A 22693-nucleotide genomic window follows, 5' to 3' on the forward strand; every position below is an offset into this window, starting at 1 on the left:
TTTTTAAAGATTTATTTTATTTATTTGAAGGACAGAGTTACAGAGAGAGGTTAGAGACAGAGAGATAGGTCTTCCATCCACTGGTTCACTACCCAGATGGCTGTAGCAGCTGGAGCTGTGCCGATCCAAAGCCAGGATACAGGAGCTTTTTCCGGGTCTCCCATGTGGGTGCAGGTGTCCAAGGACTTGGACCATCTTTTACTGCTTTCCCAGGCCATAGCAGAGAGCTGTATCGGAAGTGGAGCAGCCGGGACTAGAACTGGCACCCATATGGGATGCCGGCGCTTCAGGCCAGGACTTTAACCCACTGTGCCACAGCGCCGGCCCGAACCATACGATTTTAAGCAAATGACTTTCAGCCTAGAGTTTTATACCTTTTTAAACAAAGTGTGAAGATAGAATGAAGATATTTCAGATGTACAAAGTCTTATAAAACTTACTTATTGGATTTTTAGTGGGATCAATAAAAATTGTCCCTTTCCTTTGCTAAATTCTAAACAAATTGGGTTGGACAAAGGAAGCATATGGAGACTAGAATATAACTTTTTTTTAAAATAAGATTTAATTTGGAGATTGAAGTTTATAGTTTCATGTTGTTTACTAATACTAAATGCCAGAATCAGAGCTGAACTGCAGGTGCGACTTACCATATGAAGGAGCAGATTGATTTTCTTCCATATGCACAGCAGGATTGAAACAAAGGGGGTGGGGGAGGAAGAGGCAGAGTTTTTCCCATTTTTCCAAACTCACTGATGAAATAATTCCTTAAGAAAGGAATTAATGAGGAGAGAGGTCAGGAATATTGTAATAACAGATATTTGTCTACATTAGAATGAAAGACCAGAAGTGGGTCATAACTAATTCCTCAATATCTTTCACATTTCTTTCCTTTTTATAAAAGATTTATTTATTTATTTGAAAGTCAGTTACACAGAGAAAGAGACAGAGAGATCTTCTACCTGCTGGTTCATTCCCCAAGAGGCTTCTGGGGCTAGGCTAGGCCAGGCTGAAACCAGGAGTCAGGGAATATATCATGGAAAAAACAAGGAGTACATATAGAAAAGGAAAACTGAAGAGTCAGCATGAGAGAAGGAAATGGAAGTGGTTGCAGGAACTTGTAAAAGAAAGTCTTAGGGTGACAACTGCGTTGGAAATCTAGTAATGACCAGAGAGCTTCCAATAAGGGATCTACAAGAACAGAATAGCAACAGAAAAAGATTACTTGATGTGTTTGAACATATTGAGATAATATTTATTTTGTCAACAAATTGTTGGTGGGTGTCTAAAAAAGTTTAATAAAAATGAGACAATGGGGGCTGGTGCTGTGGCGCAGCGGCTTAAAGCCTTGGCCTGAAGCACCAACATTCCATTTGGGTGCTGGTTCTAGTCCCGGCTGCTCCTCTTCCAATACAGCTCTCTGCTATGGCCTGGGATGGCAGTAGAAGATGGCCCAAGTCTTTGGGCCCCTGCACCCACATGGGAGACTGGAAGAAGCTCCTGGCTTTGGATTGGCGCAGCTCCAGCCGTTGCAGCCATCTGGGGAGTGATCCTGTGGATGGAAGGCCTTTCTCCTCTCTGTCTCTACCTCTCTCTGTAACTCTTTAAAATAAATAAAAATAAATCTAAAAATGAGACAGTGATTAATTTCAGGTGAAATTGGAAAGTATACCACAAAGGAAATAATGGTTGTAGTTCAGCATCTGTATACTTAAAAGACTAGATTAGTAATACAGTGGCTTAAAATGCAGAGAATTTTACTCCTTTCTCTTAAAATATTTGCCGGATAGGTAAGTGGTCTCCAGATCTTGATGAGTACTTTATTCCATGCAGCTATTCAGAGGCCTGAGTTTTGTTGATCATACTTGTCCGACTCCCTAAATGGCTGCAGTGGCTGGAGCTGAGTTGATCCAAAGCCAGGAACCAGGAACTTCTTCCAGGGCTCCCACTTAGGTGCAAGGGCCCAAGCACTTGGGCCGTCTTCTAGTGCTTTCCCAGGCTCATTAGCCAGGGTGCTGGATAAGAAGTGGAGCAGCTGAGACCTGACCTGACAACCATATGGGATGCTGGCGCTGCAGGTGGCAGCTTTACATACTATACCACAGCACCTTGCCCCCCCCCCCGCCCCGCCCCCCCCCCTTTTTTTTTTAAGATTTACTTTTTTTATTTGAAAGGCAGAGATACAGAAAGAGAGAAAAAGAGATCTTTCATCTTCTGGTTCACTCCTCAAATGACTGCCGTAGCTGGGGTTGGGCCAGGCCGAAGCCAGGAGCCAGGATCTTCATCCGGTTCTCCCACATGGGCTCAGAGTCCCAAGTACTTGGACCATCTTCTACGGCTTTCCTAAGTGCATTATCAGGGAGCTGGATCGGAAGTGGTGCAGCTGGGACTTTAACCAGCACCCATAAGGGATGCAGGTACCGCAGGTGGAGGCTTAATGTTTTACGCCACAGTGCGGACCTCGAGTGGCTACTTTATATAAGATACTGTGGTAGGAACTGAAGATGCAATGGTAAATAAAATCAGAAAGGGTTTCTTCCCTCATGAAGTTTACCATATAGTTGGGAGACTGACATGAATCAGATTCTTCACTGTGTGTAAGATTGTACAGAAGAACATGGTTTCCCTTAACTTCTACTTTTAGGACTATAGAACTTTTAGTTTTTTTTTTTTTTTGTCACGTCTTGGGGGTGGGTTGGGGTCGAGGGAGAAAGAGAATGAGAGACAGAGAGGCAGACAGGCATTGACATTAGACAGAAAGGAAGAGCTCCCATTGGCTGAAGCATTCCTTGAATGCCTGCTACAGCTGGGGCTGATACAGCTAGAAATCAGGAGCTGGGAATTCAGTGCAGGTCTTGAGTGGCAGGGAGCAAACTCCAAGGGTGCACACTAGCAGGAAGCTGGAATCAGAAGCGGAGCTGGGAGTTGAATCCACAATGGCCAGTATGGGATAATGGCGTTCCAGTGTTGTGGGTGTGCTGGATGAGTTCCTCACACCTTAGCCAATAAATTGAATGAGGCTTACACAGACAGCAGGTATAGGCAGCAAAGATAAGACAAGCAAAGTAACTCCACAGGGCTAGCAGGAGCAGGCCTTTGGAAAGAACTTCACTTAGAGTCTAAGAAAGGCTCTCAGCTCAGAGGCTCCTACCAGGGCCTCAGTGGTGATAAAGTAAAAGTTCACTACATAAGACTGTAGGAAGAGGCCTCTAAAAAGAGCTCAGAGCCTCAAGGGTGATTTGGACTGTTAATTTATAGACAGATTTTTTAGTGAAAGGAGGTGGAAGTTGTTGCCAAGGAGACTCTCCAGATGTCCTGGGCGGAGAGGCGTTGCTGGGGAAACTCCTGCCAGAGGTTCTCTGACACAATGCTTCATGTTTCTGGAGACGGCTTTAGTTCTCTCCTTGGATTTGGCCCTTTGGCCTGGACTTTGTGCTCTCTCCTGCAAGGAGGCTGGTGGTCTTTGAGCTAGCTGCTTTCGAAGCTAGTGCTTTTACGCAAATAAAGCAAGCAATTTTAATTTTTATGGCTTTTAAAATTTTCTTCTTGTTTTCCTTGAATCCTAGCTAGCTCCTGCTTCCCCAAAGGACATCTTAATCACTAGGCCAAATACTAGGCTGAATAGTTCTTTCAGAGTAGTTTTTTAAGTGAGGCCTCTAGTCCAGCCACATCAGCATCACCATCCCAGACATACTGAAATAGAAACTCTGGGGGTAGAGTCCTCCAGGTAATTCTAATGAATGCTAAAATTTGAGGGCCGCTGTCTTTGATTTAATCAATATTTTAAGCTTATTTTATTACTGATAGTATTTAGTGCTAAAACAACCTATTATATACACTAGATTATATAATTATTAAGTGTTTTTACGACTTTTTTTTTAAAGATTCATTTATTTGTTTGAAAAGCAGAGCTAGAGAGATCCAAAGCCAGGAACCAGGAGCAACTTCTGGGTCTCCCAACCTGGGTGCAGGGACCCAAGTACCAGGGCCGTCTTTCTCTGCTTTCCCAAGCACATTAGCAGGGAGCCCATATGGGATGTGATGCCACAGGCGGTGACATTACCCACTTTGCCACAGCATTGGCCCCAGCTTCTTAAATGTTTAATAAGGCACTGTTACTGTCACATATTAAACTACGTAGTGGTTGTTGGTTCAAGTCCCAGCTGCTCCTCTTCCAATCCAGCTCTCTGCTATAGCTTGGGAAAGCAGTAGAAGATGGCCTAAGTGTTTGGGCGCCTGCACCTGCATGGGGGACCTGGAGGAAGTTCCTGGCTCCTGACTTTGGTCTGGCTCAGCTCTGGCTGTTGTGGTCATCTGGGGAGTGAACCAGTGGATGGAAGACCTTTATTTCTGTCTCTTCTCTCTCTGTAACACTACCTCTCAAATAAATAAATAAATAAATAAATCTTTAAAAAACAATACCCCCACCAGTTAGAATTTGTTTGTAAGGCACATATCATGCATGAGTATAGGAATTCAAAATTTTTTCCTGCAGAAAACATTGCCTATAAATACTTTCTTTATGAAGCCTCAGAGAATCCTGGTAGTTTTCTATAATTTTTAAAATTATTAGAACCAATACATTAATATTACTCTGTTAAAGATTCACATAGAGGGCTGGTGCCGCGGCTCACTAGGCTAATCCTCCGCCTACGGCGCCGGCACCCTGGGTTCTACTCTCAATTGGGGCACCAGATTCTGTCCCGGTCGCTCCTCTTCCAGTCCAGCTCTCTGCTGTGGTCCAGGAAAGCAGTGGAGGATGGCCCAAGTACTTGGGCCCTGCACCTGCATGGGAGACCAGGAGGAAGCACCTGGCTCCTGGCTTCGGATCCGTGCAGTGCACCGGCCATAGTGGCCATTTGGGGGGTGAACCAATGGAAGGAAGACCTTTCTCTCTGTCTCTCTCTCTCACTGTCTAACTCTGCCTGTACCCCCCCCAAAAAAAAATTGCATAGAATCATGACCTTTTTTTTTTTTTTTCCCCAGTTAGAGTAGACACTAAACATGGCTGGTCAGTCACTATTTTATAGTTTAGAAATCTATTCTCAAATTTGTTGAGAGTTGCTTTGTGGTTGGTGGGTCTCAGTGATTGGAAGACTTAGCTGAAATTGTTTCATTATTGTGTATATGTTTTTGGTTTTTCTGCCTGTCTCCTGGAAAGGTTCCTTGATTGGTAACTATTGTTACTCGTTATTTTCACAATAATCATTTCAGGTAAAGGCAGTCATTTAGCCTAATGTTAAAATGCCACTTGGGAGGCACGGATTTCTTTCTTTTCTCTTCTTTTTTTAAAATAAAGATTTGTTCATTTTATTTGAAAGAGATACCGAGAGGGAAAGAGAGATTTTCCATCTGCTGGTTCACTCCGTAGGTGGCTGCCAGGGCTGGGCCAGGCTGGAGCAAGGAATTTCTCCTAGGTCTCTGACATGGGTGTCAGGGGCCTAAACACTTGGGCCCATCCTCTACTGCTTTTCCCAGGCCATTAGCAGGAAACTGAATAGAAAGTGAAGCAGCTGGGACTCAGTGCCAGCGTTGCAGGCTTGCATTTCACATGGGAGTACCTGGTTTCTGGTCCTGGCTATGTTTTCAATTGTAGCTTCCTGCTAATGTGCACCTTGGGAAACAGCAGGTGATGGATTGCTCAAGTGATTGGGTCTCTGCCACCCACAAGGGAAACCTGGATTCAATTATTTCAGGCATTTGGGGAGTGAACCAGTGCATGGGCTCTCTGGGAGTGTGCTCTGTCTCTAGCTCACTCGCTCGCTCTCAAATTCTTTCTAAAGATTATTTATTTGAGAGGCAGAGTTACAGACAGAGGAAGAGACAGAGAGGTCTTTCACCTGCTGGTTCACTCCTGAAATGGCCACAATGGCCAGACTGGGCTGATCCAAAGCCAGGAGCCAGGTCTCCCACGTGGGTGCAGGGGCATAAGTACTTGGGCCATCTTCCATTGCTTTCCCAGGCCATCAGCAGGGAGCTGGATCGGTAGTAGAGCGGCTGAGACTGGTGGCCAAATGGGATGCTGGCATTGCAGGTGGATCATTAACCTAATAAACCACAGTGCCAGCCACTGTCTCTGACTTTTTAAAAAAGATTTATTTATTTATTTATTTGAAAGAGTTACAGAGAGGCAGAGAAAGAGAGAGGTCTTCCATCAGCTGGTTCACTCCCCAAATGGCCACAACGGCCCAGGGCTAGGCAAGACTGCAGGCAGGAGCTTCATCCTGGTTTCCCAGGTGGGTTCAGGGGCCCAAGCACTTGGGCCATCCTCTGTTGCTTTTCCAGGCACATCAGCAGGGAGCTGGATTGGAAGTGGAGCAGCTGGGAATCCAACTGACATCCATATGGGATGTTGGTGTCACAGTTGGCGGCTTTATCTGCTATGCCACAGTTCCTGCCCCACATGATATTTTTAATGTGGAAATAATTTAACAAGATGTAGTATTTCATTTGTTTATGGTTTGTACTCCGTTGGTAGATTTAATGTTTCTCAATATAATTGTTTTGATTGGTTGTGAGAACAAAATAAGATTGATTTTACTGTTTTTTGTTACTATCATTTTTCTAAAGATATATTTAGAGCAGTTTTATTAGTTCATAGCAAAGTTGAGCAGAATGTAGAGTTCCCATATACTCCATTCCCTACCTCCTACATGCTTAGTTTCCCCCACTATCAATACCTGGCACCCCAGTTATGCATTTGTTAATAAGTCAGTGAACTACATTGAGTCATTTTTGTCATCCAAAGTCCATAGATTAGAGTTCATTCTTGATGTATATTTTGTTGGTTTCAATAAATGTATTTTAGGTACATGTATCTACCATTATAGTATCATACAGAATATTACTATCATTTTTAAAACTCTGGGATCCTATGGATTCTTAAAATTAAATGAAAAGGATTCATTAAAGCTCTTTCATTACTTCAGAGGTGGAGAAAGTTCATTGAAATTGTTTCTTCTTGTTTAGAGAGTCGAGTTTGAAAATTTAGGTTAGAGGAATAAATAGGTACTGTTGAGTATGAGTCATGTGGACAAAATCCTACCATTTAGGATTCCATAAACTGATTCCCTGTGGTATATATAAATTGCAATTCTTGTGTTTTCTTTATTCCATTTCCTTTTATGTTAATTGTTGTACATCATTTGTGGGTTTCATTTCCCTGTTTGTTGGAATTCTTACTGTGTGATATAAGACAACTTTTTAATTAACAAAAAACATTGAATGAATGTTTGGCTGTTATTTTCTTTAACTCCTAATGTAGTTTTTTGGAGTTTTGTCTTTTGTTGTTACTATTCAGTTTTGAGAAAGGATTTTTTTTCTATATTGCCATTTAAAAAAAAAGTTTTTTTTGTATTCCTAATAACAAAGGTTTTTTTTTTTTTTTCCTTTTTTTTTTTTAAGCCTAACAGTTTGCTTGCCTAAACTGAATTTGAAGCAATCCAAACTACTGGAGATCTGCCATTGCATAATATCACAATTGGAAAGAAGTTGATTTTCAAATAATGGAAGAGTCTAAGACCTCTAAAAGTGAAAATCATGAACCAAAGAAGAATATGATTTGTGATGAAGGCAAAGCAGTTAAAGTTACAACTAATCAAACTTTGAAAGCTAAAAATGATAAATCCATAAAAGAAATTGTGACTGGCTCTCCAAACAGGAATAGTAGTAAAAAGAACAAACAAAATGATATTTGTGTAGAAAAATCAGAAATTAAATCATGTAAAGTAAATGCTGGCAGTATTCCAGGGCCTAAAGATTTGGGATTAATCCTTCAAGATCAAAGTCATTGCAAAACAAAAAAATCACCTAATTTACTAGTACGAGCTGAAAAGGCAGCTATTTCACAGACACCTAGTTTACAGGCAAAAGCAGAAAAATTACCAAAGTCACCTAATTCACCAATTAGAGCAGAAAAAGCACCCAGTTCACAGGCAGTAGCAGAAAAGATGCTAAATTTACAGAGCAAAGTGGAAAAAGCACCCAGTCCACAGATGAAATCAGAAAAGATGCCCAGTTCACCAGCAGAAGCAGAAAAAATGCCGAATTCACTATTGAAAGAAAACATCAGACAGACAGAATTACAACATACTGGAACAAAAAGTTCAAGCCGCTTCACTTCTGTGGACAAAGTGATTATTGAAACTGTAGTGGGAGAACAATCTGCTCTGGAGAACCCACCACAATCTCAGAAGCAGCAAACATGTGCAGATAACACTGGTGATTCTGATGATAGTGCTTCTGGAATTGAAGATTTATCAGATGATTTAAGTAAGTACAGATTAGATTATTCCACAAGTCACTTTTTTGGAGGGATTTTCCTATATTAATGGTCTTCAGATTATCTGTGACTTAATTAGCTCTTAAAGCTTAGAAAATACCTTCCCACCTTATTACAATAGGTAAATAGGCTGTGCACCTGTGAATTTAGTGGCTCCTTTAGTTAATACACATACTCTTTTAACATGGTCTTGTAATATATTGCTCATTCATTCACCATCATGTATATATTGAGTTCCTATTACATGTCAAGTATGTGTTTATAACGAAAAACTGAAAACAGTGCTAGACCTCAAGGAGGCTTCTGGTCTGATGTGTTAAGTGATTTTCAATGCCAGAAACAGTTGAAATGATTTAATTATGAGATTTAGACTTTGGGTGGAGAAAACGTGAGACTGGAGGAAATTCAGTGTGATTGAACAAGAAGTTGAGAGAGAGAGTGTTAACAGGACAGGGCACACAGAACTAGAGAATGGAAGGCCTTGTAAGCTATGACAGAGTTAAGACTTTATCTTGAGTGCTTTGAGAAGCCATTCAAGTGGTTTAAGCAAGGTAAGGCTTTTGTTTTTCGTTAAAAAGTCTTTTGGCAAATTCTTTAACAGGAACAAGACTGGAAGCAGAGATTTTGTTAGGACATTATTAAAATTTAGTTGGAAACTGTGAAAGTAAATTTTGTAATTTTGTTCTGGGAATTTGCTTTTTTTGGATCTGGCTGAAGAGCCCATGAGAGTATTTTAGGCATGGAAAGCCTCGACACTCTGGCCAAGAAAAAAAAAAGACCTAAATGAAAGTTCTTTGTGAGTGAGATCCCAGTGGAAAGAACGGGCCATCAAAGAAGGAGGTACCTTTCTCTGAAGGGAGGAGTGAACTTCCACTTTGACTATGACCTTGTCTAAATAAAATGGATGTCCGGGAACTCAAAAGGCTTCCACAGCCTTGGCAGCTCATGACAAGAGCGTAGGGTGATTACTGATGCCATAAACAAGAGTGTCAGTTGTTAAGTCAACAACAGGAGTCACTGTGCACTTAATTCCCATGTAGGATCTCTGTCCTTAATGTGTTGTACTATATGAATTAACAGTATAACTAGTACTCAAACAGTACTTTATACTTTGTGTTTCTGTGTGGGTGCAAACTGTTGAAATCTTTACTTAGTATATACTAAATTGACCTTCTGTATATAAAGATAATTGAAAATGAATCTTGATGTGATTGAAATGGGAGAGGGAGCGGGAAATGGGAGGGAGATTATGGAGGGGAAAAGCCACTGTAATCCAAAAGCTGTACTTTGGAAATTTATATTTATTAAATAAAAGTTAAAAAAGGGATTTATTTATTTGAAAGACAGTTACAGAGAGAAGGAGAGACAAAGAGAGTTCTTCCATCTGCTGATTCACTTCCCAAATGGCCACCATGGCCAGGGCTGGGCAAGGCTGAAGCCAAGAGCTTCATCTCTGTTTCCCATGTGGATGCAGGGGCTTGGATCATTTTCTGTTGCTTTCCCAGGCACATTAGTGAGGAGCTAGATTGGAAGTGGAGCAGCCATGATACAAACCAGGGCCCATGTGGGATTCTGGTGTTTCAGCTGGTAACCCAACCCTTTATACCACAATGCTGGCCCTGATTTAAATATTTAGAAATATTGCCTGTGTCTTTTAATTAACTTTATCCTGTTTCGCTTAAATTAATTTTAGAGGTGGAGGTGGGAATCTTTTTTTTTTTTTCTGGTGTTTCCTTGGCTGGAAGAATGAAGCGTTACTTTGATGTAGAAATAAAACAAAGCTATATATGAATCATTTTTTTCTGTATTTGGAGAAACACTGGTAGAGCTTAGAAATAGCTTTTTAAAATTTCTGGTGGTACTCAGATAATAGTATATAGGTAGACCTTTTGAATTTTAATATCATTGCTTTATGTATATACGAAAAAATATTGGCTGGTGCCATGGCTCACTTGGCTAATCCTCTGCCTACAGCACCAGCACCCGGAGTTCTAGTCCCGGTTGGGGCGCAGGATTCTGTCCCGGTTGTTGCTGTTCCAGTTCAATTCTCTGCTGTGGCCCTGGAAAGCAGTGGAGAATGACCCAAGTGCTTGGGCCCTGTACCTGCATGGGAGACCAGGAGGAAGCACCTGGCTCCTGGCTTTGGATCGGCGCAGCGTGCTGGCCGTAGCGGCCATTTGGGGGGTGAACCAACGGAAGGAAGACCTTTCTCTGTCTCTCTCCGTCTAACTTTGCCTGTCAAAAAAAAAAAAAAAAAATCAACCTCATAATTAATTATATGTAGGTGATGCTTAGAACAAGTTCAGATTTATTTATTTTTTGGGAGAATTTAAATTTATTTTTTATTTTTGAGAGAACATTTTTAGTTTACGTTATAGTCAAAAGTTTAGTGCTCCATTTCTAAATAAAGAATTCAACAAATAAAAAGTAAAAAGACAAGGCCGGCACTGTGGCATAGCAGGTAAAGCTACCAGTGTCCATTCCTCCATTCCATATGGACATTCTGCCTGTCCAAAAAAAAAAAAAAACCAAAAAAACAAAAAAACAGCAAGTTTAAAAAGTCAGTTTAGCGGCCGGCGCCGCGGCTCACTAGGCTAATCCTCCGCCTTGCGGCACCGGCACACCGGGTTCTAGTCCCGGTCGGGGTGCCGGATTCTGTCCCGGTTGCCCCTCTTCCAGGCCAGCTCTCTGCTGTGGCCAGGGAGTGCAGTGGAGGATGGCCCAATTGCTTGGGCCCTGCACCCCATGGGACACCAGGAGAAGCACCTGGCTCCTGCCATCGGATCAGCGCGGTGCGCCGGCCGCGGCGGCCATTGGAGGGTGAACCAATGGCAAAGGAAGACCTTTCTCTCTGTCTCTCTCTCTCACTGTCCACTCTGCCTTTCAAAAAATAAAAAAAGGTCAGTTTAGCAACAGTATCAAGTAAGTAATAGTATTGGTAATGTATAGATATGGCAAAAAAAAAAAAAAAAGAAAACAAAAAACCCTAAACATGATGGTACAGGAATGATAGTTTGGGAAATAGTGGTGCTTAAGATCACTAAATTAAGACTCTGGTTATTTGAATTGGTGAAAAATATGATTTAAAGATTTTTTTTTTATAAAAGTAATAGTGAATGAGATGACAGTGAAATGGTCAAGGAGTAACATCTATAGAGTAAAATTGCATAGGTTGTAAATCTTATCTCTACAATTTTGTAATCTTGGATAATCTGCTTACCCCTTTAAAATACATCTCTGTTTCTTTCTTTTTTTTTTTTTTAAGAGATGCTGTTGCTCATGTTAAGTTTAAGTGAAATGTGCAACAGCAATATCATTATTATGCCAATTAAATGCAGTTTTGTTATTTGTTAACATGGAGAACAAGTTGAACTAGCTTAAGGAAACTATAGAGTGAGGTGATTTATTTATTTATTTGAAAGACAGAGTTATAGAGAGGCAGAGAGAAAGAGGTCTTCTGTCCTCTGGTTCACTCCCTAGGTGGCCACAATGGCCAGAGCTGCGCTGATCCGAAGCCAGGAGCCAGGAGCTTCTTCCAGGTCTCCCACGTGGGTACAGGGGCCCAAGGACTTGGGGCCATTTTCTGCTGCTTTCCCAGGCCACATCAGAGAGCTGTATCAAAAGTGAAGCAGCTGGGAAGCGAACTGGCGCACATATGGGATGCCAGCACTGCAGGTGGTGGCTTTAGCCACTATGCCATAGTGCCGGCCCCATTATAGCTATTTTTATAAGTGCTTGTTATGTTTAAAGCAACTCTTCAATATGTTAATGTTTGGCTTGAAGTCATGTTCATATGTAATATTTTTTAAGATGTCTTACTCATAAATAATTCCAGTTAGTGACATTTTAAGAAATGATTTTTCATTAGATTATTCTTTGATAAAATAAAAGAATAAAATCTTTACAAGTAGATCAACATCTGAATTTAATAGGTTATAGAAATTTTATTAATAATTTGTGTGTGTGTGTGTGTGTGTTTGTGTGTGTCTGCGTCTGCGTCTGCTGTTTGCCAGGTACTGATCTTGTTACTAGGAATACAATAATGAATGAAACAGTGCTGCAGTTTGGGGGTTAGTAGTTTAGTGGGAGGAAAGAGATAATAAACACAGTGAAGAAGAAAAATACATAATAAGTTAGATGGTTATTAAACCTATAAGAAAATAAAAAGGAGACATCAGAGTGTTGCTGGTGGTGGTGTTTTAAATTGTCACTAAGAAGGTGACAGAGCAAATTCTTGAAGGAAAGAGGTGAATGAGCCAGGTGAATATTTGAGAAAAATGTTCTTGGTCTGGGCCTCCTAAACCTTAATACTCACATGAATTATCTGGGAATCATTAAAATGCATGTTCTTGGGCCTCATTTTTAGAGATTTTTGATTCAGAAGGTTTACAGTGGGACCTGAGAAATTGGATTTCTAGCAAGCTCCCAAGTGATGCTGATTCTGCCAATCATGATCATGCTATTCATCAAGTGCTAACTCATCTTTTTACTTTCTCTGATACCATCCTTCATTGTGTTTTCAACATAGCAGCCACAATGATCCTGTTAAAATAGATCACATCATCTTATTAGTGTTCAGAATGTGTTAGTGGCTTTGCATACACCAGAGTAAAAGCTAACATTTTTGCAGTTTTTATTAAGGTCTCATATGTTATGTGACACACCTCCCCTTCTCTGCCCTCATTCATCTACTTCTCATCCTTTCTCTTTCTCTGGTTCACTTGCGTGCTTTTCTTGGATTTCCACAACTGTGAAGGCACAAATCCCATCTGAAGGCCTTTGCATCTGCGTTTTCCTTACTTGAACACTGGTCTCCCAGGTATCCATGTGGCTACCTCTCTTAACCTCATTCACTAGGCTACTTATCTGAAATTTATAACCCTCACCTCTACTTCTGATACTCCTTATTCCTTTAACTTAATTTTTCTTCTCAGTACTTATCACTATTTGTCATATTTTAAATCTTACTTACCTTCCTCTTTTTTTTTTTTTTTTTTGACAGGCAGAGTTAGAGAGAGAGACAGAGAGAAAGGTCCTCCTTTTGTTGGTTCACCCCCCTAATGGTTGCTACGTCTGGTGCGCTGCACCAATCCAAAGCCAGGAGCCAGGTGCTTCCTCCTGGTCTCCCATGCAGGTGCAGGGCCCAAGCACTTGGGCCATCCTCCACTGCTTTCCTGGGCCACAGCAGAGAGCTGGACTGGAAGAGGAGCACCCGGGACAGAACTGGCACCCCAACCAGGACTAGAACCCGGGGTGTCGGTGCCTCTGGTGGAGGATTAGCCAAGTGAGCCACGACGCCATCCAACCTTCCTTTTTTTTTTTTTTTAAAGATTTATTTATTGACTTGAAAGTTAGTGTTACAGAGAGGCAGAGGCAGAGAAAGGGAGAGAGAGAGAGAGAGAAAATCTTCCCTCTGCTGGTTCCCAAATGGCTGCAACAGCTGGACCTGAGAAGATTGGAAACCAGAAGCCAGGAGCTTCTTCTGCGTCTCCCATGTAAATGTGGGGGCCCAAGGTCTTGGACCATCTTTCACTACTTTCCCAGGCCGTAGCAGAGAGCTGGATTGGAATTGGAGAAGCCAGGACTTGAACCTGCACCTATATGTGATGCCAGCACTGCAGGTGGTGGCTTTACCTACTATGCCACAGTGCTGGCCCCTTTATTTACCTTCTTGTGTAATAGTTTTATTGGGTTATGATTCACGTGCCATAAATTCACCTCTTAAGGATAAAATTTATTGGTTTTTGGTATCTTCTCAAAGTTTACAGTTATCACTAGTATCTAATTCCTGACTGTTTTACTTTACTCCCTCCTACACAGGCAGTTACTACATTCTGTCTTCATAGATTTGCCTGTTATTTATAACTGAAGTCATATAACATGTAGGCTATTGTTTCTGGCCTTTTTTGCTTAAGATGTGCTCAACATTCATCCATGTTATGGCATATACTCCGTGGTATGAATATATCACGTTTTTTGTTTGTCCACTTACCATTTGGTAGGTTATTTGTGGTTTTTCTGTTTTGACTGTTCTAGATAATGCTTCTGTGAACATTTGTGTAAAAGTTTTTTTGTGGATGTATGTTTTCAGTTTTTATGTCTGTATAACTAGGAATGTAATCATTGTATCACATGATAACTGTTTAACTTCGTTTTTTGTAGCAGATACATATATGACTTACTATCATAGCTATTTTATATTTTTAAAAGATTTATTTATTTGAACATCCGAGTTATGAAGAGAGAGGGTGAGACAGAAAAGACGCCTTACATCCACTGGTTCACTCCCTAGTTGGCCACAACAGCAAGGGCTATGCCAAGCAGAAGTCAGGAGCCAGGAGCTTCTGAGTTTCCCACATCTGTGGCAGGGGCCCAAGCACCTGGGCCATTTTCTGTTGCTTTTCCCAGGCCATTATCAGGGAGCTGGACTGGAAGTGGAGCAGCAGGGACAGGAACCAGCGCCTATGTAGTATGCTGGCATTGCAAGCGGTAGCTTTATCTGTTATGCCACAACTCTGCTCCATCATAATCTTTAAAATTGATTTAAATTTATTTTTAATTTTAAAAATGTATTTGAAAGAATTAGAAAGAGAGGGAGAGACAGAGAGAGGTCTTCCATCTGCTGGTTCACTCTCCAAATGGATATCATAGCCAGGGCTGGGCCAGTTCAAAGCCAGGATCCATGAACTTCTTCCCAGTCTCCTACATGGGTGCAGGGGCCCAAGTGCTTGGGGCATCCTTGATGCTTTCCCAGGTACATTAGCAGGGAGCTGAATCAGAAGTGGAGCAGCCCGGACTGGAAACGGCACTCATATGGGATTCCGGTACCCAGGCAGTGTCTTAACCCGATAAACCACAATGTTGACACCTTTCATAACTATTTTAAAGTATACAATTCAGTGGCATTAAGTACATTTTCAGTGTTGTACAATCATCACAGCTACCTAATTCCAGAACATTTATTTATTTATTTATTTATTTGACAGGTAGAGTTACAGACAGAGAGAAAGGTCTTCCTTCCGTTGGTTCACCCCCCAAATAGCCGCCACGGCCGGCATGCTGCGCCTATCCGAAGCCAGAAGCCAGGTGCTTCTTCCTGGTCTCCCTTGCGGGTGCAGGGCCTAAGCACTTGGGCCATCCTCCACTGCCCTCCTGGGCCACAGCAGAGAGCTGGACTGGAAGAGGAGCAATTGGGACTACAACCTGTTTCCCATATGGGATGCCGGTGCTGCAGGTGGAGGATTAACCTAGTGAGGCATGGCGCTGGCCTCCAGAACTTTTTATTACCACAAAAGGAAACCCTGTGTTCATTAAGAATTATTCCCTATCTCCCACTTGTCTCAACCGCTGATAACCACTAAAATGTCCTTTTATTTTCTATGTGTTTGTCTATACTGGGTATCTCATAGAAATAATCTCATACAATAAGCAGTCTTTTGTGTCTGGGTTTCATTTTACATCATGTTTTCGAGGTTTATCCATGTTGCAGCATATATCAGTACTTAATTTTTTTTTGAAGGCTGTTGCTGTGGACTGTGTTGTGTCACCCTCCACCCATTCATTTATTGAAGAGCCAAACTTTAAATGTGGCTGGATTTGAAAATAGGACTTTTAGGAGGTAATTAAGGTTAAATGAGGTCAAAGGGTATGGGGTTCCAATGTGATAGCATTGAGGACTATATGATAAGAAGGAAAAGGAATACAGATCTTTCTCCATAAGGAAAGGTTATGGGCAATAAGAACATGGAAACAATCCAATTAAGTTGTTCAAGGTGATGACATAGGATTAGGCCATTTGGGTGGAGTCCCCAAGATAAGAATTAGGTAACTTCTGAAGGAACAGATATTCAAACCATAGCAGAAATGCTTTTAGTATTCAAATTTTTGTTTATTCAACAGTTACTAAAGTGCTAGCTCTACTCTGGGTATTATATTAAAATCTGAAGGTAAAGGTTAAATAAGATCTAGTTATTTGCATCAAGGAATCCATCGTATACTGTAGTAGTTAGACAAATGAATACAAATCCCATTATGTTATAGATAATGAGATGAGAATACAGAGAATATCAAATTGAGTTCTAAGAAACATGGTGGACATGTATCATGGCACAGAGGGTCGGTCAGTCTGCTGCTTGGGAATGCCTGCTTGGGAATGTTTGAGTGCCTGGGTTTCTGTTGATGTGCTTGTTTGGCAGCAAGTGATGGCCCAAGTTCTTGGAGTTCTTGCCACTCACAAGGGAGACCTGGATGGAATTACAGGTTCCTGGCATCAGCCTGGCCTACCCCCAGCTGTTGCAGGCATTTGGGGAATAAATGAGTGGATGAAAGATCTCTCTTTCTCTCTCTGTCATTTTGCCTTTCAAGCAAGGAAATAAATCAATCAATCTTGTTTTTGAAAAAAAATCACATTGATGGTAGAAATCCATTGCATACCAGTTACATATTACTAGATGCTGGAAATGCAGATGAACCCACATAGTCTGTGCCTTTAAGAGATTGCAAAAAGAGTTACCAGTTAAAGAAGCTGGAGAAAATGTTTTCTTGTGGTGAGTATCTATGAGCTTAATGAAAACAAAGAAAAAGAGGCCACCTCCCCCCCCCAAAAGAAAAAGAGGACTGGTGTGGGTTTGTGTTTTGGTGTATACAAGGGCACTTCAGAAAGTTCATGAAAAACTAGAATTCAAAAATTCATTTATTTTGTTCCCAAAACTTTGGAAACCTATGTATACTTTCTTCATAATATTTCAATGAAGTTTATGAAGACCCCTTGTATGCATGGATCTAAAAAAAATTTTTATATCAGAATATCTTAATTCCATTTTTCTGTGAAAAATTTGTAATATCCTTATACGTGTTCTTTATTTTATTTATTTTTTTAAGCATTTTTATTTATTTATTTGAGAGGTAGAGTTATAAGACTGTGAGAGGGAGAGAGAGAAAACTCTTCTGTCTTCTGGTTCATTCCCCAAATGGCTGCAGTGGCTGGAGCTGAGCCGATCTGAAGCAAGGAGCCAGGACCTTTTTCCAGGTCTCCCACGCGGGTGTAGGGGCCAAATACTTGGGCCATCTTCTACTGCTTTTCGAGGCCATAACAAGGATCTGGATTGGAAGTGGAGCAGCCAGGACTCGAACTGGTGCTCATATGGGTTACTGGCACTGCAAGTGGAGGCTTTAGCTCCCTACACCACAGTGCCAGCCCGGGAAGTGGAAACAGACAGAAATATCTTCTGTCTGCTGATACACATCCTAATTGGCCACAGCAACCAGAGCTGGACCATGCTGGTGCTACCAGCCAGGAACAAAATCCTGGTCTTCTAGGTGAATGGCAGAGTTCCAAGTACTTGGGCTATCATCTCCTGCTTTCTCAGGCACATTAGCTGGATCAGAAGCAGAGTAGCCCACGCTTGAACTAGTACTCCGACATGGGAAGTGGCTGCTTAATGCATTGTGCTACAACTCCAGCCCCATATGTTACTTTATCTGCTAGTGATTTTAGTAAATTTAGTTCCTTGACTAATCTTTAAGTGAGGCTCAAAATAGCTTTTTATCAAATTGACTTCAGATTCTACAAGATGATTATATTAACTTAGGGTAGTACTAAGTTATATATGGTTATATATGTCTCTTGATGGGTAGGTTGAAAGAATAAGGCAAATATTTGACCTGTAATATAGATTTTTTGAAAATTTTGATATGCATATTTTTATATTTTACATACATGTACCTACTTGAAAACTCAAGGAAAATATAAGAAAATTTTTTGTATATGTATAAATTTAATGTTTTTTGTTAAAAAACTACCATATCTTAAGATGATAACTAAGTGATTGTTTCCTTTTGTAGGTAAACTGAAGAATGATGAATCTAATAAAGAAAATTCTTCAGAGATGGACTATTTAGAAAATGCTACTGTGATAGATGAATCTACATTGACACCCGAGCAGAGGCTAGGCTTGAAACAAGCAGAAGAACGTTTAGAAAGAGATCACATCTTTCGACTTGAAAAAGTATATTATGTTGTTTTAATTATTTGGATGGAAATGTATGTTTCATACTTTTCTTTCCCCTATAGCTCTTTATTTTTTCTTTTATTCATGAGAGATAGTGTTCATTTTCTCTCTTTCCTTTTTTCCTTCCCTCCCTTTGCTCATTAGATATGTATGTTTGTGAGTCTGACTTCATTTGTTCACCCAAGGTTGGAAAACTATCACCTATACACAGCCTTGTTGTTTGAATGTGGTAAATCCACTTAGGTCTCCTGCCCCCCCCCCCCCTTTTTTTGTAAAGGGAGTTTTATTGGAATAAAGCACCATGGCCATTTGTTTACATATTGGGCATGGCTGCTGTGTGCTACCATGGCAAACTTGAGTTGAAAGTTGCCACAGAAAATATATATGGTCTGCAAAACATAAAATATGTATATTTACCAAAGCATAAAATATATATAAAGTTATTATGTTGTCCCTTAATGGAAGAAGTTTGCTGACCTTGGATTTACTCACTTTTAAATAGATAGTGAGTGCTTGTTATCTGCCAAGTACTATGTGAGGCACTGTGATGGATTTGTGTAAACAGCAGTTTCTTTGCATTCGAAGTTAAAAGTCCATTTGAATTGATGGAAATAAATTAGAAAATAGTACTATCATAGTCTTTTTTCCCTCTTTTCTTTCTTTGACTCTGTATTTACTGAGTACCATTATGTAGTAGCAACTATTTTAGCCACTGACATCTTGTTCCTGAGTACTAAATTTTTTTAAAAGATTTATGTATCTGTTTACTTATTTATTTATTTGAGAGTCAGAGAGGGAGAGACAGAAAGGTCTTCCATCTGGACAGTATTTATTATTTTATAAATAAGGAGAAAGAAGCAGACTCTAGCGATAGAGATATGTACAAAGTCACCTGAGATAATATCTTCTCAGGCCTTCTGATTGCTCATTCAGTGTTAGACCAAACTTCTCTTACTCAAAGGATGTAGACATGTTCTTGTCTGCTAACATACAATTGAAAGATTCATATGATTGATTTCATGACTCCCTTAGTGACCTCAGTGCTCATTGTTTAGGTCTTTGTATTTTCAATTCCTGAATCCATTGCCCTTTTCCACCTCTACCACCCTCACCTTGAACCATGCCAATATTGTTTCTTTTCTAGATTATTGCAGTATGCCAATAACTAAAGTCGGCTTTTCCTGCTTTTTTTAATATAGGAGGCAAGTGATCCTTTTAAAGATACAGATTAGATCTTAAAAGACTTCTCAAAAGTCTTTAGTGATTTTTCTTCAATTTTTGAATAAAAGCCAGAGGTCTCACAAGGGACTTTGTGATCCTGGTCCTCATTTTCTCTGTTCTAGTTATACTAGCATTTTTGTAGTTTCTTTTATTTAGTTATTTATTTTTTTGACAGGTAGAGTGGACAGTGAGAGAGACAGAGAAAGGTCTTCCATTGCCGTTGGTTCACCCTCCAATGGCCGCCAAGGCCGGCGCACCGCGCTGATGCGAAGGCAGGAGCCAGGTGCTTCTCCTGGTCTCCCATGGGGTGCAGGGCCCAAGCACTTGGGCCATCCTCCGCTGCACTCCATGGCCACAGCAGAGAGCTGGCCTGGAAGAGGGGCAACCGGGACAGAATCCGGCGCCCCGACCGGGACTAGAACCCCGTGTGCTGGCGCCGCTAGGCGGAGGATTAGCCTAATGAGCCGCGGCACCGGCCTTTTGTAGTTTCTTAAACATGTTATTTAAATTCCTGCTTCAAGGCCGTAGTATTCACTTTTTTTTCTGCTTAGAATGTCCACAAAAAGTCCATAAAGCTCAATATTTCACTTCCTTTAAGTCATTTTATTAAAACAATCTTAAATGATGGCATTATTTTTATTTTTTTAAAGATTTATTTATTTGAAAGACAGAATTACATAAAAAGGTAGAGACAGAGAGAGAGGTTTTCCATCTGCTGCTTCACTCTCCAGATGGCTGCAATGGCCAGAGCTGCACTGATCAGGAGCCAGAGCCAGGAGCTTCTTCTGAGTCTCCCATGAGGGTGCAGGGGCCCAAGTACTTAGGCCATCTTCTATTGCTTTCCCAGGCCATTACAGAGAGCTGGATTGGAAGAGAAGTAGCCGGGACTAGAACTGGCACCCATATGGGATGCCAATGCTTCAGGCCAGGGCTTTAACCCTCTGCGCCACAGCGCCGACCCTGTGATGACATTATTTAAAAATGTAGTATTTCCCCACCTCATATTCTTATGTATTGTATGTTTGAGTTTTCATGCACTAGAATGTAAATTCATACAGACAGTAATCCCTGTCTGTTTTGTTTACTGCTGTTATGTCTGTCTCCTAGAAAAATGTTTGACATATGATATGAGCTCAGAAAATATTTTATGAATAAAGAAATAGTTGTGATTTGAAACTAAGAGATGGAATTCTCTATGCTGGGGTAATTCATGCCCTAGTAGGATTAATTTGTAAGAATTTTTATAATGAAGGGGTCGGCGCCGTAGTGCTGTCGATTAATCCTCTGACTGTGGCTTGGGCATCCCATATGGGCGTCGGTTCTAGTCCCAGCTACTCCTCTTCCAATCTAGCTCTCTGCTGTGGCCTGGGAAAGCAGTATAAGATGGCCCAAGTCCTTGGGCCCCTGTACCCACATGGGAGCCCCGGAAAGAGGTGCCTGGCTCCTGGCTTTGGATCGGTGCAGCTCCGGCCGTTGCAGCCACCTGGGGAGTGCACCAATGAATGGAAGACCTTTTTCTCTGTCTCTCCCTCTCACTGTCTGTAACTCTCTCTCTCAAATAAATAAATAAAAATCTTTAAAAAAAATTTTTATAATTAAGAAAAGGAATAATTAGATTGAGCTGAATTTCCTTATTTCCTTGTTGCTCTGACAAATTTTTTATTTTATTTTTTTAATATTTTTCATAGGGACAAACACTGTGGTATAGTAGGCTAAGTCTCTGCCTGTAACACCAGTATCCCATATGGGCACTGGTTTGTGTCCCACCTGCTCCTCTCTGATCCTGCTCTCTGCTTATGGTCTGGGAAAGCAGTGGTAGCTGGCACAAGTGCTTGGGCCCCTGCAACCACATAGGAGACCAGGAAGAAGCTCCTGGCTCCTGGCTTTGGTCTGGCCCAGCTCTGGCTGTAGTGGCCATCTGGGGAGTAAATCCGCAGATGGAAGACCTTTGTTTCTGTGTCTCCCTCCCTCTGTAACTCTACCTCTCAAATAAATAAATAAATCTTTTTTTTTTTTTTTTTTTTTTTTTTTTTTTTTGACAGGCAGAGTGGACAGTGAGAGAGAGAGACAGAGACAAAGGTCTTCCTTTGCTGTTGGTTCACCCTCCAATGGCCAGCGCGGCCGGCGCACTGCGCTGATCCGATGGCAGGAGCCAGGTACTTCTCCTGGTCTCCCATGGGGTGCAGGGCCCAAGTACTTGGGGCATCCTCCACTGCAGAGAGCTGGCTTGGAAGAGGGGCAACCGGGACAGAATCCAGCGCCCCAACCGGGACTAGAACCCGGTGTGCTGGCGCTGCAAAGCGGAGGATTAGCCTAGTGAGCCGCGGCGCCGGCATAAAAAAATCTTAAAAAAAAAAAAAATTCATTGTATTTTAAAGCAGAGTGACAGAGGTCTTTCATCTGCTGGTTCCTTTCCTAGCAGCAAGGTTGAAGCCAGGGGCTGGAAACTCCTTCTGGTTCTCCTACATGGGTGGCAGGGGCCCAAGTAATCCTCTGCTGCTTTCCCAGCCTCATTAGCAGGAAGCTGGATGCCAGCATTGTAGCTTAACCTGCTGTGCCACAATGCCATTCCCTGCGTAAATTATTTAACCCCTAGGATTTAATTTCTTTGCTAGTAAAATGAAGAATCCTAATTGCTATAAGGATCCTAATTGTTAAAAGGTTGCTAGACTTTCTAAATATTGGCTGTATTTACTTTTAGTCTGTGGCATCATTTGTTAAATGTGGGGCATTTCCATTTAAAGAAAATCATATATAATAATCTGAGACGAGAGAATTTTTTTGTCAGACCCACAGCCTATTGAATATCGAAGACTAATTAGTTGCTGAAATTTCAGTGTAAGGCATTAGAAATCATGTTTTACAATTCATCGAGTGGGCATTTGATCTAGTTGTTAAGTTGTTGCAGATGCCCATATGCACTCTCACAGTGCCTGGTTCCAGGCCCAGCTTCCTGATAATGTGCACCCCGGGAGCAGTAGAGAATGGTTTAAGTATGTGGGTTCCTGTCACTCATGTGGTAGACCTGGATTGAGTTCTGAGCTCCTTGCTTTGGCATTGCCCAGCCCTACTTTTTGTGGGCATTTGGGGAGTGAACCATTGGATGAAAGATTTCTGTTTCTTTGCCTTTCAAGTGAAGCTAAAAAATAAAACAACTAACTGTGTATTTTATTGTAGTTGTCTT

General features: G+C 41.2%; 1 protein-coding gene across 34 annotated transcripts in view; it reads left to right on the plus strand.

Moving 5' to 3' along the window:
* The window catches only part of TUT4 (terminal uridylyl transferase 4), a 210366-nt gene that overhangs the window by 95042 nt on the left and 92631 nt on the right, over window positions 1–22693 (plus strand). For 28 of the 34 annotated variants that reach the window (XR_016211025.1, XM_089300634.1, XM_070078493.2 and 25 more), the window contains exons 2-3: window positions 7402–8268; window positions 18122–18285. Coding sequence is in view for 30 of the 34 variants with exons in the window: in XM_089300634.1 (XP_089156760.1) it covers window positions 7503–8268; window positions 18122–18285 (930 nt within the window). In the remaining 4 variants the exon portion in view is untranslated. Of the gene's footprint in view, window positions 1–7401; window positions 8269–18121; window positions 18321–22693 lie in introns of all 34 variants that reach the window. The other 6 variants (XM_070078505.2, XM_089300644.1, XM_089300645.1 and 3 more) reach the window with 3 other exon arrangements.

The sequence above is a fragment of the Oryctolagus cuniculus genome, chromosome 7 (assembly GCF_051225735.1).
Source record: "Oryctolagus cuniculus isolate XC-2025 breed Fujian yellow rabbit chromosome 7, ASM5122573v1, whole genome shotgun sequence".
NCBI classification, from domain to species: Eukaryota; Metazoa; Chordata; class Mammalia; order Lagomorpha; family Leporidae; genus Oryctolagus; species Oryctolagus cuniculus.